Source organism: Schistocerca piceifrons, chromosome 3, assembly GCF_021461385.2.
Source record: "Schistocerca piceifrons isolate TAMUIC-IGC-003096 chromosome 3, iqSchPice1.1, whole genome shotgun sequence".
NCBI lineage: Eukaryota > Metazoa > Arthropoda > Insecta > Orthoptera > Acrididae > Schistocerca > Schistocerca piceifrons.
Genome location: NC_060140.1, coordinates 487,871,228 through 487,890,809, shown reverse-complemented (window position 1 = coordinate 487,890,809; position 19,582 = coordinate 487,871,228). Strand labels below are relative to the sequence as shown.

The following is a 19,582-nucleotide window of genomic DNA, read 5'->3' as shown; positions in this document are numbered from 1 at the left end:
TCAATGGAAGTTGCTGGGAATCAGTTTGATACTGTCTGTTGACTGTTAGCAGTATAAGTTTTCCCGTCCAGTGGTCATATCTCTGAATCAGTCTGAACGTAGTTTATAGTTGTTGTTGTTGTTGTTGTTGTTGTCTTCAGTCCTGAGACTGGTTTGATGCAGTTCTCCATGCTGCTCTATCCCGAGCAAGCTTTTTCATCTCCCAGTACCTACTGCAACCTACATCCTTCTGAATCTGCTTAGTGTATTCATCTCTTGGTCTCCCTCTATGATTTTTACCCTCCACGCTGCCCTCCAATACTAAACAGGCGATCCCTTGATGCCTAGCTGGAGCACATTGATCTCAATAGTCTATATACAAAATCTATCAGAGTAAAAAATACTTAACTCCTTTTGATTTCAATATGAAATAAACAAGTAAGATGTTTACTTGGCTCTCAATCTGTTAGGGAAATTTCAAATGTTGGTAATTTTTTTTATTGTTACAAATAAGTGCTGTCAACACTGAGTATGCCATATGTTGTTCCTAGAGAAGCCATTGTGTTTACGTAAATGCTCTCTGTTGCGCTTAGAGAATCTATTTACTCTTCGGCTTCAGTAATTATTTGTGTTTGTAGTTAAATTTTTGCAGATAAATAAGAAATCAAGCCCAAACTTTTATTTATATTGATGTATACAAAAGAAATGTTCATAATCTAATTTTTTTGAAGTAGATTTATTATATTGTAAATAGTCTTCACATGTTTGCCACCGGATCACGTTGTGCAAAGTCCACAATATTTCCTCAGAGCAATTGTCCCACAACTTCAGGTGGTTCAACCTTGCTTGTGGCTAGGTACGACTGACGGTATCCACACACTGATGCCCCATTTTTAGAACACGCATGCGAAGAATGCGCAGTCGTGGAAATTGCGCATCCCCAGTTATTTGCCCTATTCAAATTCCCCCTGTCGAAAATCACAGAGCGGCTCTCCCACATCTGTGCTGACAAACGCTGTGTACAGCACACTTGCGGAAGAGCCACTCTGCGATTTTCAGCAGATGGAGTTTGAATAGGGCAAATTACTGCGCATGCGCGGTTTCCGCAGCTGCACATTCTTCGTGTGCGTGTTCTAAAATGGGGCATTGGTGTGCGGATACCGTCAGTCGTACCTAGCCACGAGCAAGGTTGAACCACCTGAAGATGTGGGACAGTTGCTCTGAGGAAATATTGTGGAATTTGCACAACGTGAACCGGTGGCAAACACGTGAAGACTATTTACAACATAACTCATGAAGACTACTTACAACACATTCACTGGGAAAGTTTGAAGAGTCACAGATTTATTATGTTTACATCTCAGATTAATTCAGCTTCAAGATTTCACGTAATAAACAGTGCGAATAACTTTTGCTGTGTATGGAGTCACCAAAAAGCAAGGCTCCAGGGTTCCGCACTGGAATCGCCTGAAAAAAAATGTGAAAGTGTGTGTGTATAGGCAGTTAGAAAGAGTCTTAATGCCATTTGTTGAAATGAAAAACAATCTTTTTGAATGCAATGATGTGTGTGAATGGTCAGATGGCATCTTTGAGAATGGAACATAATACTGAAGAATTGCTTCTTCAAAAATCTTTTTGTATAAAAAATTAGCCCGTATACGTTTGAACTCATATTTGAAAAGTAGTTGGTTGATTGACGTGCAGTTTGACAGAACGTTGAATGCGAATATGACTGTGGTTTTATACACCTATTTTTAAGTATATATAATATATAAATAAATATATCTAAAAACAAAGATGATGTGACTTACCAAACGAAAGCGCTGGCAGGTCGATAGACACACAAACAAACACAAACATACACACAAAATTCAAGCTTTCGCAACAAACTGTTGCCTCATCAGGAAAGAGGGAAGGAGAGGGAAAGACGAAAGGATGTGGGTTTTAAGGGAGAGGGTAAGGAGTCATTCCAATCCCGGGAGCGGAAAGACTTACTTTAGGGGGAAAAAAGGACGGGTATACACTCGCACACATACACATATCCATCCACACATATACAGACACAAGCAGACATATTTAAATGGTCTTTAAATATGTCTGCTTGTGTCTGTATATGTGTGGATGGATATGTGTGTGTGTGTGCGCGAGTGTATACCCGTCCTTTTTTCCCCCTAAGGTAAGTCTTTCCGCTCCCGGGATTGGAATGACTCCTTACCCTCTCCCTTAAAACCCATATCCTTTCGTCTTTCCCTCTCCTTCCCTCTTTCCTGATGAGGCAACAGTTTGTTGCGAAAGCTTGAATTTTGTGTGTATGTTTGTGTTTGTTTGTGTGTCTATCGACCTGCCAGCACTTCCGTTCGGTAAGTCACATCATCTTTGTTTTTAGATATATTTTTCCCACGTGGAATGTTTCCCGGTATTATATAAATAAATATGTAATATGTAAAGTGGAAAAATTGTTACCAAAAATCTCAAAAAGTTCTTGAACAAATTAATTCTAATTTTTACACCACATTAATTGTAATGAACATACGTGTGTGTGTGTGTGTGTGTGTGTGTGTGTGTGTGTGTGTGTGTAAGCACGCGTGCGCCTGTGTGTGTGTGTGTGTGTGTGTGTGTGTGTGTGTGTGTGAGTGAAAGGGAGACATTGTTACTAAAAATCTCAAAACGTTCTTTACAAATGTACACAAAATTTTACACAATACCCTAATGGACATTCAGACAGACAGTAGGCTGTATATTTTATTGATGCATATAATACACTGAGGTGACAGAAGTCATGGGATTCCTCCTGATATCACAGTGGATGTCCTTTTCCCCAGCGTAGTGTGGCAACTCAACGTGGCATGGACTCAACAAGGCATTGGAAGTCCCCAGCAGAAATATAGAGCCATGCTGCCTCCACAGCTGTCTGTAATTGCGAAACTGTTGTCGGTGTAGTATTTTGTGCCTGAACTAACCTCACGATTATGTCCCAAAGATGTTTGATGGGACTTATGTAGGGTGCTCTGGGCAGCCATATCACTCGCTTGAATTGTCCATAATGTTCTTCGAACTAGTCAGGAACAGTTGTGGCCAAGCAATGTGATATTGTTGTTTGGGAACATGAAGCACATGAATGGCTGCAGATGGTCTCCAAGTAGCAAAATATAACCATTTCCAGTCAATGATTGGTTCAGTTGGACCAGAATACACATTCCATCCCATGTAAATACAGCCCACACAGTCATGGAGCCACCACCAGCTCAGACAGTGCCTTGTTGACAACTTGGGTCTATGACTTCGTGGGGGGGTCTGCACCATACACAAATGCTACCATCAGCTCTTACAAACTGAAATTTCGACTCATCTTGACAGACCATGGTTTCTCAGTCATCTAGGGTCCACCCGATACAGTCATGCGCCTAGGGGAGGCACTGCAAGTGATGTCATGCTGTAGGCACTAGCATTGGTCATCTGCAGCCACAGCCCATTAACACCAAATTTCACAGCACTGTCCTAACGTATATGTTCATAGTACATCCCACATTGTTCTCTGAGGTTATTTCATGCTGTATTATTCATCTGTTAGCAGGGACTACTCTAAGTAAATGCTTAAAGTTAAACATGGCTGCATGTTCAGAGACCATGTCTAGGTTACAATTGCAAGAAATGAGCCCTCAGTCACTATTTTTAGACTTAATTAACCTTGGTTCGACACTACTAAGAGTGCCTTCATCAGAATTGAAAACACTTAAAATGGCCTATAACATAGTCACAGAGTTATAGGGTAAGACATTTTTATATAAAGATTGTAAGTACTGAATAACAGTAAAAGACAGAGGCAGTACTTACATGTCACATATAAAATAATTAACACACCAAAAGGGCTTTAGTCACAAAATATTTAAGATGGAATAAGTGAAGGCGAGCCATTATGGGCTGCTGCTCATACCTGTACAGCCCCAGGATGCTACAGACGGAGGTGTCCTTGTTAAAAAAATAACGCCTTCACTTATTCCATCTTAAATATTTTGTGACTAAAGCCCTTTTGGGGTGTTAATTATTTTATATGTGACATATAAGTACTGTCTCTGTCTTTTACTGTTATTCAGTACTTACACTCTTTCTATAAAAATGTCTTACCCAATAACTCTGTGACTGTGTTATAGGTCATTTTAAGTGTTTTCAATTCTGATGAAGGCACTCCTAGTAGTGTCAAAACCAGGTTAATGAAGTCTAAAAATAGTGACCGAGGGCTCATTTCTTGCAATTGTAGCTAAGTAAATGCCACTGCTCTTGGTCATTAAGTGCAGGCCATCAGCCACTGCGTTGTCTGTGACGGGAGGAAATGCCTGAAATTTGGTTTTCTTGGCACACTCTTGACAGTGTGGCTCTCGGAATGTTGAATTCCCCAATGATTTCCGAAATGGAACGTCCCTTGCATCCAGCTCCATCTTGCTCCAACTACTATTCCATATTCGTAGTCTGTTAATTCCAGTCATGTGGCCATAATCACAGTGTAAACATTTTCACACGAACCACCCAAGTACAGATAACTTCTCCATCAACATACTGCTCTTTTATATCTTGTATATGTGATACTGCTACCATCTGTATATGTGCTTATTGCTGTCCCATGACTTTAGTCACTCCAGTGTATGTAAATAAATAATATATAAAGGAGAAGCATTGTTACCAAATATTTCAAATCACACTTGACTGGTTTACTTCAAAGTTTTACCCATTACTATAATAAATATTTGGACAAATATGGGGCGTAAATTTTTTTAAGTATATAATATATAGAAATGTTTTAACAAAAATCTTAAAAAGTTCTTGACATATTTATTTCAGATTTTAAACCATAGACTATATGTATTTTTTAAACAACAGTGTACAGATTTTCTGTTCCCTGAACCAGTGTACTCCTTGCACCAGAGCAAATATGAGTGATACGGGTGTTAATATCAGTCACATTGAGAAACAACTGAAATCACTAAAATTTAGCAAAGCCCGAGAGTCTAATGGAATCTGTGTCAGCTTGTATTTAAAAACTGCAGTTGATTAGCCCCTCTTTCAGTCTTAGCAGTCTGTAAGAAGGGTATCAGAACTAATATCATTGACATCCATTGGTTGTAGAATCTTATAACATATTCTGAGCTCAAACATAATGAGATATAAAAATATGATTCTATTAAAATTGCCATAATCACACATAGTTCACTGGTTTTCACTGCTAACCTTGCAATTTGTATTGTTAAAAATAAAACTATAAAGTGCATGAATATAAAAAAATGCCCTGTTCTCAGTTTTATACTTAACAGTAGCTGTTGCAGTTTTTAAAAAGTTGTGATGAATACTTCTTAACAATCGGAACTGGTCAATTTTTTTGTTTTTAGTGCCACGGAGACAGTTTTAATAAAAACCTATTTGAATAAATTTGGCTGTGTGCTCCAAATGACGCAGGCTTGTTTCATGTAATGAGGTGTCTTTAGAATATTGGTGAAGTCTTTGGGACACATATTGATTAAAATTAACTGGAGATATTAAATATAATGAAGGGAAGCGTATACTGTCGCAGGTTTGTGTTACTCACAGGAAGGCGTCACAGAAATGCTGAAAAACCAAATGAGCAACACTTGAAGATAGGCACCAGTTATTGTGTGAAAGCCATCTTATAACATTTCAGGATATGATATTAAGTGAGAAATCTACAAATCCTCATAAGTGGTTCAATGGAAAGTGCCCTGTGCCATAAACTTCACAGTGGTTTTTAAAGTATAGATTTAGAGAAGGTATTATGCAACCAGTGAAGTTAGTAATAATCAAAATAATAAACATGTTTACTTGCTAGTAATAAAGTTCCACATAAAACATAAATTTCAAGCTTTCAAAACCAGGACCACCATCTGGTAAGAAAGTAAAATAAGAGAACCTTTTAATAGGCTACTAGGAAAAGTCAGACAAGATAAAAGTGACAAAAGGGATGTAATGAAGTGGAAGAAAAATTAACTTTATACAGAAATTTTAACACATGTTGATACACAAATGAGTAAGACTGCTGATCTAAGTTTGAGAATTTAGTTGAGGGTGAAGTCATATGTGATACAATCAGTGCCTGCATGATGTGACTTACCATACGAAAGCGCTGGCAGGTCGATAGAAACACAAACAGACACATACATACACACAAAATTCAAGCTTTCGCAACAAACTGTTGCCTCATCAGGAAAGAGGGAAGGAGAGGGAAAGACGAAAGGAAGTGGGTTTTAAGGGAGAGGGTAAGGAGTCATTCCAATCCCAGGAGCGGAAAGACTTACCTTAGGGGGAAAAAAGGACGGGTGTACACTCGCACACACACACATATCCATCCACACATATACAGACACAAGCAGACATATTTAGTTTTCCCCCTAAGGTAAGTCTTTCCGGTCCCGGGATTGGAATGACTCCTTACCCTCTCCCTTAAAACCCACTTCCTTTCGTCTTTCCCTCTCCTTCCCTCTTTCCTGATGAGGCAACAGTTTGTTGCGAAAGCTTGAATTTTGTGTGTATGTATGTGTCTGTTTGCGTTTCTATCGACCTGCCAGCGCTTTCGTATAGTAAGTCACATCATCTTTGTTTTTAAATATATTTTTCCCGCGTGGAATGTTTCTGAACAGGGATAAATGAAGGATCAGCAATAAATGAATTTCTGTTTGAAGGCTGTACAGTCCAGCATCCTAATGGCAATCAGGCAAAAGTGCTATGATCATTGAGGCAGTCATCCTACCTTCGCTCCAGGTTGACCCATTTAGTGAAACACCATGCCTTGCTGTGAGAGGTAATCTGTAACTGCCTGCTGCACATCCTATTCCGATAGGAATTGTTGACCCTTCAAGACCTTTTTTAAGGGACCAAAGGTATGATAATCACATGGGGAGAGATCAAGACTATAGGGTGATTGCTCAGGTGTCTCCAACTTGAGTTGGCGTAATTTCCACAGCACGGCATTTGTAGTATGTTACCATAAAGCAGCAGTACCCCATGTTCCATCAACAGGGCATGGTGCCAGATTTCAGTGACTATGGTAGCAACTAACATGTATGCATGTACCATTATAGGACAGTTTGAAGTGTTGTGTGTCCAAAACCATTCCATTTCATTACTCAGCAGATCAGTGGAAGTGTTCATGTGCTCTTTGCAATCTGAGATGGTTGTGATATCTACTCACTACCAGCAAATGCATTGGCAGGTGTGCCACCAGTCCAACCTGTAGTAAACAGTGCTGCAAACTTGTCAGCACTAATATCAGTGCTCCTACTCCAGAAATGAACCAACACAGTCCATTAACACTATGCAAATGAAAAGGCGTCATCCCGTTCTGTGGTAGTATTTCATGATCCAGTATCCCGTAATCAGTTTGCTTGTGACCTTCTCTTATCCACTGGTCCTACACGGGCATTTCTGTCATTACAGGTGACGCAATATGAGCCAGAGTGTCACACTATGACACACACATTCAGTAGAGAACAATCAGTTTGCCCCATTGATCTCTCTTACATTCTTAGGTTGGCAACTCATCAATTACCAAGTTTTGTGTAACATTGACCTTTCCAGTCACCTAAGAAGAGAGGGGTTGGTTATTACTGCTATGTCTGTGTGTGTCTGCCGCATTTGACTATTCTTTTTAGGAGATGAAGCTTTTTTTTAGGTTAGTGAATTATCCGTGTACTGGGAGTGGCAAGGAGGTTGGCAGTTTCAGAATTCCAGTGAATTTGTGTGTGTGTGTGGGGGGGGGGGGGGGGGGGGCATGCACGAGCACACTCTCAAATATGAAATAATTGTTGGTGAAGACAGGATTAAAGTAAGGAGGATAAAGGCTGTTTTCTCTGCTCAGAGATGAAACAATTACTGGTGAGGAGTGGCATAACATAAGGAGGAAAGGTATTATGGATTAACTTAACTGTCACATCCCAAATGGTCAGAAATGCTCAGTGATCTATAAGTTGTGTATTGGTAAATGTTTATACAGAAAAAGATTGTATTTTTGGTGACTATCAAGATACAAATTTATAGTTTGGAGGAAACAAGCCTAATGGTATGATATATGACAAAAGCTGTTTTGAATTGGTGTTGTTTCAGTATTTGCTGTGCAATCTACTGTGTGTGTATGGTGCACCAGTATCAGTATGTTCTTATTCTTGCCTGTTAAAATTCCAAATTTTTAGGGCTGGTTGTTAGTTGTGCCTGAATAGTATTGTGTCTTGCATTTGTGTTGGTGACACTGCTGTCTTTTTCCATGTGAGCAATGGCTGATAAATGATCATATTGGAATTTTAAGACTTTGTGATCCAAGGAGAATACATTATATAGAATTTATTGTAGAAATAAGTGCCAATTGTTTTTCCCAGACTAGCTATGAAATATTGTTACTAAAGAAAAAATTGTCTTTCTGGGAAGTCCTCTAGAATATGTATGAATTAATAGGAATGAAGCTACAAGAAAAAGGAATGCACAAGACATTTCGTGTGAGAGATCCATTCTTTCACACTGTTCCTCAGGCTCAAGTCCATTTTGTACATAGTTGTGAAAAGTCGAGATTGCAGCATTAATTCAATATAAATACATAAAGGGAAATCAAATGTTAAGCCACTCAGTGGAAATAGCCTACCACAGTAAGTTCACTCAGTATGAGCTTGCCCATGAAAGGCATGGTTCCAGTTTTTAGTACCCTTGTGGCACACAGTTGTAATCTGTCACAGTTTCATATATATTGTCTCCCTCCTCCTCAGGAGGCAGATTTCAGGAATTTTGAGAGTAAGCCCTTAATCTCATTTACCTATTTAGTGCTGTTTCTGTAATGTTTAGGATTCACACAAATTCCATTTTTTTCTGTCTTCTTTTCCCTTTATTATTGCAAGTGTTTTAGTATTATTGTACTGAACTCTGGGACCTCTTATAAGCATGTATTAATTTGAAGATTAATTGCATGGCGCAAGCAAGAGGTGTTTTTCTTTTAAATTGCTGCAGTTTGTATGCAGCTACTGTAAAAATCGCCACCGCAGGAAACTTGAATTATTATTATTATTATTATTATTAATGATTACAAGTTGGTCTTTAGTTTACAGTGACATAGTCAGGTGTTAAGCATTGAAAAAAGCTTCTAACACTTTTTAAGTCTGTGTGAAACATAAATTACTACGAATAGGATGTACAAAATTCAGTATCCTGTAAATTTTCTGCTAAAGAACAGTGATAATGTTTATTAATATGGTATGCTATTTTTGTTAGGAAATTACTGTAATCACTGTCACCTTTTGCAATTTTGATAATCTGATTTATTTTTCTTATTAATTGGTGCTTTTACTCATTTTCCCTTTTTCATTTATTTTTAGAGTGGCAATGAGTGAGTCCGTTTTGATGTACACTTTACCAAATGGCACTCATGTGTTGATTCGTAACAATTCACTGGAAGGCAAAGATATTGATAATGTTCCAGTGATGGTTGTGGAAGATGGTGAGTTTTATTAAGCTTTTTCAACAATTTATTGTCTACAACATGAAAGTGTTAACCCTCAGTTAATTACAAATTATGTGAATGCTGCACCCCTTTCCTTGTCCCCAACTTTTTGTCTAGCCTCCCAACACTTCACGTTTCTCAGAATTTTAAGAAAAGTTGAAAATCTCAACAGCAACACAAGGTCACAACCAACCTGAAATTGAAAGATTGCAACTTTATGATATGCTCCTGCCCGCCCCCTACTTTTTATGCGCCGAAGTATCAAATTGAATGACATTGCCAAAAATATCATTATCTAACGTTAAAATAACTGATTATAACTTATAATCTTATTCCCAGAGAACAAATGATGTATCCCAACTTCATATGCTTTCATTAATGTAAGGTGTGAATTTATGGCACTGAAGACAATGTGGCAGTGTCACTACCTGTGTGTATTGTTAACAGAAATTAATGTTTTTCATTGTTTTAATTTGCAGCAGATCTACAGTAGTCAGAAAAGCTAAATACAATGACATTATTACAATTTTGAAATACATACTACACATGTATAAAGGTAGTATGTGTTTTGTCATCATTTTGTTCATGGGCATGTTGTTATTGATGAAGAATGTTAAAATTGCTAATGGGGCTAGACTAGTTATTTTAACATGTAAACAGCACAAAACCAGGGAACTTGGTATCTGATTCAAGGTTTTGGAAGATTAACTTAAATAATCATGTTTAACAGACCCTAAAAACGAAATCATAGCATTAACAGTTTCTCGAATTTTAGGAATAAACATGGTCCATTTTTATCAAAATGAATTGTGGTTCAGATCTGCATATACTACTCTCAGCACCTCAATTGTTTTTGTTAATGGTATTTATTTTTGAATTGGAAAATACTTTAACTCTGCTAATCCATGGGAGCATATTTTTTGTATTGCATGTTAGAAGTTTTCAAAATTCAGAAACAAGAACACAAATACAATAAGACAAAGCAGTTTGTATACCAAACAGTGTTTTCAGGCAATACAGAGGGAACAACTTACTACCACAATGTGATGTATTTGAAAACACAACAGTTTATGTGATCGGAGTAATTTGAAATTAACTGGGTGTTAGCACTTCCTTGCACTGAATCATTCAGTTGTTGGAACTGTAACATTTATTTGTAACATATTTTTTAAAAATATATCATATGTGTGCAAATTTTAATAAAATTGGCTCATTTTAGTTTTTTGTGGCACAGGAGTAGCTACAGATGAAGGTGAAAACAGTGTTATATTACCAAACATGCATATAGTCAACACTGTAACAGTAGAAGCACCATTAGAGCCTGTACAGTTGGTTGAAACTCAACTTCCAGAAGAAAGCAGACAACAGGACTCCCTCCTGTCAGAGGTATATACTTTTTAAAGTGTGTTTTAAATGTTCATGTTGTGTATAAAGTTAAGCACATTCCCAACATCACACTGTGTATTGGCAATAAGCTGATGTGTAATTGTATATAGCATTCTGTATGAACGTCATTTAGATATAAACCTGGTCTTTTTTCTCTTCAAATGTCTTGGCCAAATGAAAGTACTAAAACAATATGCTATTTTTCTATTCAGTTTTCTGGAGGAGGGGAGTATTTTTGGCAATAAAAATGACTGTTCTTCATTCCCTCACAAAAAAGAATGGTTAACCAACAGCGGGTTGCATGTGTACTGCTGAACCTTTCTGCCATTGTTATCAACCTATTATTTTTCAAGAAACTTGTGTTCAACAGCAAAATATTTATAGGAGAAGGCATTATATCACAGACATATTCCAGTTGACATGTGAGTTCTTGCCATCACTGAAGAGCCCCCTTCCATCTCTGCATTCTGTACGCAACCTCTTGTTCTGCAGGTTGTAGTTGTGGACCCATGTTTCATCATAGATGGCAGTTAATTAGAAAAATACCTTGCCTTCCGCAGAAGTTTCAGTAGCTGTTGATATGTCTTTCTGGATATTTTTCTGTACATAGTGCTTGAAACACATCAGATTTTGTTGCATCTAAGATGTGAATCAGTACCCATGCATGTGTCAAGCTGTGGATCTCCGTTATTGTTTAGTTCCAGTATTTTTTAAGCACAGCCATTTTCTGGCTTATTGCAGGCTTAATGCTACACATTTGTAAATAATGTAGCAAAATTAAACCAACATACCAACTAAAGGGCTGAGAGTTGTCACTTTCAAAGGGTTTCTGTCATAATTGCAATTACTCACCTATTGGATGGCTACACAGTCACATTTCATACTTACACTCCCGTCTAAATAGCAGGAAGTGCTCAGTCATACTGCATGAGAGATTTCACTCTGATGATTATTATTAGCTACAACAGTACAACTGTGTTGTGACATAGAACCACAGCAAAAATGCAGCACAAGACAGTGCAAATCCTGCTAAGGCTGATACTGTGCAGGACACAGATGTAAATACTCTGAATAGAAATGAGGTCTCAAAAACAGTCAGCTGACATCTCCTTCTGCAACACTTGCGACAAAGTATGGTATTAATGACTTTTTTTCTCCTACAATGTCTTTTACACGATCATGACTTGTTTTTTGATGAGTAATGTCCCTAAACTGTTTATTGAGACTGGTCAAAATCTCAGTTGGTTGCAGAATTATGACTGTCGTTACCTCTCCTATATGTGGCATTTGAGTAATGTATGTATTCTAACCTACATACCATTCTCCGTTAGTTCAACACTCAAAAATGCTGGTTTCTATTTGAATGTCACATGTGTAATTTAAAGAGCAATAGTAATGCATTTCATAACTCAGCCCACAGACCTTGAAGGACTGGATGACTTCGCAGAAGTTGTGACCTGGTACAAGTGCCGAAAATGTTCTTTCATTGCTGCGCAGTTACCAAGTTTGGTGGAGCACCTAAAATCACACAATATAGATGTGAGTAAAATATTTATTGATGTGAATATAGATTATGTAGCTATCTTTAATAATATCTGAAAATGCTTGTACACAATGTTGTGAATGATTTCAGTTTCTTATCAACAGATGAAAACAAGTGCTTCCTTTCATGTTAATTAAGAAAGCACCACCTTCTAATACATGGATTCAGCATATGTTTCTGGCTATCATAATTTGGAAAGATAAGTGTACATAGCCAACATGACACTTTTCTCATTTGTAATGCACTGTTTGTTTGTGTAAGATAAGTGTATACAATCTACAGGCCAGATGCTGCCTATGGCAAAACATCAATCCTTTATATTGGCTGTGTTAGAATGACAGCAGCCTGTCACATTTATTTCAGGTACTTAATTTATTCCACATATTTGTGAGCAGTGATGATTAGATCCCTATCTAGCCATACTAATGTTAGAGTTCCATGGTTTCCTAAGTCAGCTATGGTGGATGCTGAAGTGATTCTTTTTGGAAAAGATGTAGCCAATTTTCTTCCCCATCTGTGTCATATCTAAACAATAAGAAGTTCTGTCTGCTTTTCACTTAGAAATCTGTCTCATTGTGTTGATCTTGATTTAGGAAGAACTGTGAAATTCACTTGTACAATACTAGAAGTAAAAATAATTTCCATCAGTGTAATGTCTACAGGCTGCCTGTAGACATCATACAGAAAATTGGATATCTCCAGCTATTCAGAGACAAAGTAAAAGAGAGTGTCTCATTAGCTTTGCTTTCTAAAATTCATAAGAATATCTGGAAACGGAGGAGTGTATGCGCCCCTTGGTATCTTGCATCAGAGATCAGGTACCTGTCATCTCACCATAATTGCTACCCAACATCTAACTGCTGTGCCCATCTATAAAACAATAACACTTACAGTCTCCTCTGTCGCTATTGTCTGCCTGTGGAACAAGCTACCCTGTGACAATTGTTGTTCCACTTTTCACCAGTGAATACAACTTGGTTAATTTCTGCTATAGCTATTACTGTTTCTACTGCTGTTTGTGAGTCTAGGGACCAATGACCTCAGCAGTTTGGTCCCTTAGGAATTCACACACATTTTTGTTTCTACTGCTTATGTCATATTTGTTTCAATTGTTTGATCCCATATTCACTGCAAGACCTCTTAAAACGTGTGTTTTAATGTATGAAATGCAAAATATGTAGTGAGAAGGCAGTTAAAATTGTTATTCCTAATCAGAACTTATCATTAACAATCCATACCCTTAAATTCATCCTATGATTCGATTAGAACAAAGATGTAAAGTCCAAAGGAAGGAACTCACACCCATTTATAATTAATTAGGAATGTTAATACAAAATTTTCCAATAAGATAAAGCAAATGTAAAATTAGACAGGTATTCTAGCTGCCTAAAATTGTCTGACTTGCTGAGGTCAAGGTTGGGGTTGCAGATTTAGCACTGAGACAAACCCTATTTGTGGTGAATACCGGAGGGGTGAGGTTCAGGGAGAAAGAGAGAACCTCCTGTGAAGAGCCACAAAGGTTTTAACAATGTCCTTGTTTGCATAGGAATTGTGTAGAAATTCCACCATTGGAGAGGGGGGGGGGGGAGTGGGAGAGAGAGTGTAGTTGGGAGGGGGTGGGACTGCCAGTCCAGCAGAACTGAAAGACACAGGGCAGGCAGGCCTACGTGTAACTACATTACAGTACAGAACTGGCTCCTGTAATGTGTGATGCCACATTTGTTCTTTCAGCAGTGTGTGCTCTGTAATGGCATCCATTACAATGTTATTTGAATGGGTTATGCTGTCACCGAAGAATGTGGCCACTGCTCCAACTCAAATTTGGCTGCATAGCAAACTTTTCTAACCCACCTAGCATAATGCATGAGAAAATATATGATAGTAAGAGGAAATGGAACTGACTGACTTGTGGACTATAGCTTGATATTACAGAGATAAGAAAAGCACACTATGTAAGGGTGTTTTGTTTCAGCAAGGGTTTAAAAGGGCATGAGCACTCATTCGACTCACAGCAGTTGGTCAAAAACCGAAACATTGCACACTTACTTAGGATTCATGTTTTACACTTAGAACTAAAACTAGGAATCCAAGAAAACAAATATGTTGATATATTGTTTTTTAGAGGTTATGTATTGTGGCAGGTGACAGAATAGTTCTCTTTGCCTTGGAATAATGATATTTCCAGTTCGGTAAGTAGCTTTTCCATAGTTCAAGGGCAGAATTTGTGGGTACTGAGGTGAGACAAGAAACAGCTGCAGCTGGAGTGCTGTGTGTCACCAGAGCCCGTATTTGGTTGTTATCACGTTCCAGTGAAAGACAACAAGTGCTGACTGGTGCTGGTCTGTAATGCCCTTGCCCTCTATCCATGTATGCTAAAGAGTTCCCAATGCGTTACAGGTATTTAAAATGCAAAGGCCGACATGTTGCCAGCTGTAAAGTGAAGTTTAGTGACACAGTAGTTGTGTCGTGGTGTTGCTGTCAACATGATGCAATGCTAACGATCCCAGAACAAATAGAAGACCATCGTGGCAATGGATGGATCCCATGGGCAGGCAGCAAACACCAGCTGTGTGAAGCTGGGTGGCAGGTGGACTGTAAGGTCAGGCAGTTAGAGCAGCATGTCACTGTGCGCACCTGTTATTGGCTTGCGGGCAGATGGCGTAGGCAGCAACTGAATGTGCCTGCCCAGTGGTGTGGTGACTAACAGTGATTGGTGCAGGCACCAGCATGTGATGCAGGACTTTGGCTACCGACCCCATCTAACTTTCGACTCTAGTTCATGGCAAAGCTTGCCATGAAAATTACATTCTCCGGGCATCCAAAGGGAGTGTTCTTCAAAATAAAAGAGGGATTTAAAATCAAATTTCTGTATTCTGACTTCATGGGATACAGAATATGTTCCCAGAGCAAAATGATAGAACCACAAGCCAGTTAAGTTGGTGATCATAAGATATAATTTTGTGTCTGACCGAAGTCTGAAAGCAATCAGGAGAGAGAGGAGAAGCCAAAACCAGAGAGAGTGTTCTTACTTGATCCAATGCTCTGGCAAGCCATGCAGCCAACATGTGACCTCTTTCTAACGCTCATCATTAGTCATTCAAGCACAAGGAGCAAACAGCTTCTGCATAGATAATGATTCTACTTGACAAGTAGGCCAAAATATTGGGTACTTGAATACTGGAGGGAAAAATTTAAGTAGAAAATAATTTTGAATTAGCAATAAAAATTCACACCTCCAATTGGTCAGTCGACTTCCACAGAGGAATGCCTGATTTTATGTAAGAATTAGTCAAGTTAAATTAAAACTTAATACAAAGTAATAGATAAAAACAGCATCTGAGTAATGTAAGAGGAGCAATGTTTCTTTCTATAATTGACTGTTTTTTCCTAAAATATCTGTACTTCTATAAAGTAATCTACAAGAAATTCATATAATTGTCTTCATGAGTGGATTAAATCTAGTCATAATTTGTTGTTAGTATGTTTTACAGAAGTTGCTAGCAGTGACTGCTCTTGCCTGTTAACTTGACTCATTCCATATCCCTGAAAGTCCTCCTTCACAATGGAATTTGTGGATGAACAAAACACGTTTTAGGACTATTCTGTTTATTATATTTCAGACAAAACGCAAATCCAGTTCAGCCCAACATTCATTAAAGGGTGAAAATTCTGAAGAATTGGCTTCTACAGCAGAAATACCCAAGGATCATTCTACTACTAGTGGAAATGGTATGATATTGGTTTAAAGGAAAGTTTGCATAGTCATTTATACTAATAATAAAACTGTAAAACCATCATGTCTGTCTGAACATCCTAATCTCCAAAACTGCTAGATGAAATTTCATGGGTTTTTCACAGGTAATTTGAGCCTAGTTTGGGGCAACATACAAACTTTATTTCAACAAACTAAGATCAGGGAAAAAATCATGATTTAAAGTTTTATATTAAAATGTCATGTATGTCTGTTTGTATACGTTAATCTCCAAAACTATTAGACGAATTTTCATGGGGTTTCCACCAGTAACTTGAGCATAGCTTGCGGTAACATATAGGCTTTGTTTCATCAGAATTAGAACATAGAAAAGAATGATATCAATACCAGAGAAGGAAAGTTCCTACTCACCATATAGCGAAGATGCTGAGTCGCGATAGGCACATCAAAAAGATTCACACAATTGTAGCTTTTGGCCATAAATGCCTTTGTCAGCAGTGTCGTTTCAGCTCTCAGAGACTGCAGACGTGTGTGCAAGTTACGTTTACGTTTGCGTGTGTGTGTGTGTGTGTGTGTGTGTTGTGTGTGTGTGTGTGTGTGTGTGTGTGTGTGTGTGTGTACTGCTGACAAAGGCCTTTATGGCCGAAAGCTACAGTTGTGTGAATCTTTTTGTTGTGCCCATCGTGACTCAGCATCTCCGCTATATGGTGAGTAGCAACTTTCCTTCTCTGGCATTGTTACATTCCATTCTGGATTTTCCTCTGTAAAGAATGATATCATTATTTAAAGTTTTATCTCAAATTGTCTGTTCAGCTTAGTGATTAGAATGTTTAATCATCATGACATAGTGCACCAAACAACCAGTAGATGGTGCTGTTAGCTTTTTTAACCCAATGATAGATGTATTTTCGGAATTTACAGCAGTGGCAGAATTTAGTGCCACTGTCTTCATCTTTATGAGTACAAACTAACAGCAAATTTACTTCATTGTGATATAGATTTACTGATTTTGCTTTGTGTGTTAGAAACTTGATGGCATTGCTTTACTTCTTTTGATAGGTTTTTTAGTAACACGATTCACGTTTCCGTCGCATTTCACCTAGTGTAGACCGGGAACTGTCTGCTAGACCTGCCTGATGTGAACTGACTGGGCCCGGCCCGATGCTGCCAGAGTTGTTGTTGTCGTTGTTGTTGTTGTTGTTATGCCGGCAGAGGTCGCGTCCGAATTCTCGCGTGCCCTCTGGTGGACGGGACTCTACTTGCAGCAACTACCGTCCGTGACACGCCGTGCCAATGTGCGCCTCCCGCGATCTTTCTGGTGGCTACAGCACTCCTCCTCCTTCGGGGGGTGCAGCCAGTGTGATCCACTGCGTCGGAAGGTGGAGCGTCGGGCCGGAGCGATGACCTCCACATCCATTGGAGGCCGGAGTCGAGGGGATCTGCCAACCCTCAAGCCGGAACCTTCAAATACGGTTGGAAGTGACCCACACGAAGAGGCCCCCGTCGTCCCACAACCGGAGCCTGGGACAGAATGGGCGACAAGCTGTCGAACGCCGGATCCTGTTCCACCTCGGAAGGGTCAAGACCCAGTGGCGGGGACGAAGGGGAAGGGACGACCCCAGGTGAACCAGCCTCCTGAGAAACCGGGCCTGCTAGGGGGGCCGGCTCTCACTGTGGCATCCCGAACGATGGTGATGCCGGTGCTGAAGCTACTGGAGGCTGCCAAGGCTGAGAACCATCACAGTGCGGCAGAGTCACAGCGGGGAGAGGAGGTAACATCCCCTGTGAAACCAACACAGGTGCCGGCAATGGGGAAGCCGGTGTCCGAGAGGTCGGAGGGTGGGTGCCCGAACGTGGACGTAGCTGATTTTGGTGACGACGTACCACCCGGTCCCCCGCCTGCAAGGTATAGAGCCGGCGGCCATGTCGGCGCAGGACCACTGCCGGTATCCAACGTGGATTGCGACCAAACCCACAGGCCCTGACTGACGTACCCAGTGGAAAGCCAGGCACTCCGTTTTGTGAAGACTGGCGAGGACCAGGCTGGAAGAGGTGCAGCAGAGTCCGAGGTTGACGCCCATGGAGGAGCTCTGCGGGGCTGCGTTCTCCCATTGGTGTGGTCCGGTATGCCGTCAAGAAAAACGTCAGTGCTTCCTCCACAGGAAATTCGTGCACATACTTTTTCATCTGCGTCTTAAATGTGCGCACCATGCGCTCGGCTTCCCCATTCGATTGTGGATGGAAGGGGAGAGAGCAAACGTGCCGAATACCGAAGCGCCTACAAAAATCCTGGAAGGTCTGCGAAATAAACTGCGGTCCATTGTCCGAGACCAGGGTGATTGGCAGACCTTCCACAGAAAAGATTTTTGCTAGTGCCTGGATTGCAACTTCTGAAGTGGTTGAGGAGCAGCGAACCACATATGGGAATCGGGAATAAGCATCAATGACAATGAGCCAAAAGCCATTGAGAAACGGGCCCGCAAAATCGATGTGAACACGTTCCCATGCTTGGGTTGCCGGCGGCCATGAAGAGAACGCTGCCCTGGGAGATGCTTGTTGGCTCGCACACTGGGAACAGGCGGCCACCAAGTGCTCAATTTCTCTGTCAATACCAGGCCAGTACACATGTCTGCGAGCCAAGGTTTTAGTACGGGAAACATCCCAGTGCCCCGCATGTAATAACGTGAGGACCTCCCTTCGTAAACCTGCAGGAACAACCACGCGAGGAGCTGTATCATCGGTAGCCAGAAGGAGAACTCCTTCCAAGACCGAGAGGCGGTCTCGTAGAAGAAAATAATTACGAAGAGGGTCCGAGGCCCGGCCCGGAGGGCGGGAAGACCACCCCTGCTGAATGAGGTGAACTACTTGCTGGAGAACCGGGTCAGCCGCCGTTTCCCTGGCGACTCGAGAACTAGTGATTGGGAAGCCATCAACCGCTTGGCGGGACGCCACATCCAAATGAAAACACATAATCTCCTCTTGATCGAATGTAGGATCCGGGCCCACCGGAAGACGGGAAAGAGCGTCGGCGTTGGCATGCTGTCCTGTAGGGCGAAAATGAATGTCATAATGGTACTTAGAGAGGAACAAGGCCCAGCGCTGTAGTCTGTGGGCCGCCCTATCCGGAATCTGAGAGGCGGGGCCAAATAACGATATTAACGGCTTATGGTCAGTGATTAACTAAAACTTCGTGCCATACAAGAAAGGGTGAAACTTGGTAACAGCGTAAACAATGGCCAAAGCCTCCTTTTCCACCTGGGAGTAATGGGCCTGCGCGGGACTAAGCGTTTTAGACGCAAACACCAGTGGTTGCTCAGAACCATCTGCGTTGCGATGGGCCAGGACCGCCCCCACCCCATACTGCGAAGCGTCTGTAGCCAGGACCAACGGCCTATGGGGATCAAAAGTAGCCAAACAAGGGGCTGACGTGAGGAGGCCCTTCAACGAGGTGAACGCTCGCTCGCATGCAGGCGACCAA

The 19,582-nt window shown here is 40.4% G+C and overlaps 1 protein-coding gene across 2 annotated transcripts in view; it reads left to right on the top strand.

Moving 5' to 3' along the window:
* LOC124787970 (zinc finger protein 26-like) overlaps nt 1-19,582 on the top strand; it is a 146,998-nt gene that overhangs the window by 84,455 nt on the left and 42,961 nt on the right. For both annotated transcript variants that reach the window (XM_047254977.1, XM_047254976.1), the window contains 4 exons: nt 9,339-9,460; nt 10,698-10,849; nt 12,263-12,388; nt 16,013-16,121. In XM_047254977.1, the coding sequence (XP_047110933.1) occupies nt 9,346-9,460; nt 10,698-10,849; nt 12,263-12,388; nt 16,013-16,121 (502 nt within the window). In that variant the 5' untranslated portion in view covers nt 9,339-9,345. The remainder of the gene's footprint in view (nt 1-9,338; nt 9,461-10,697; nt 10,850-12,262; nt 12,389-16,012; nt 16,122-19,582) is intronic.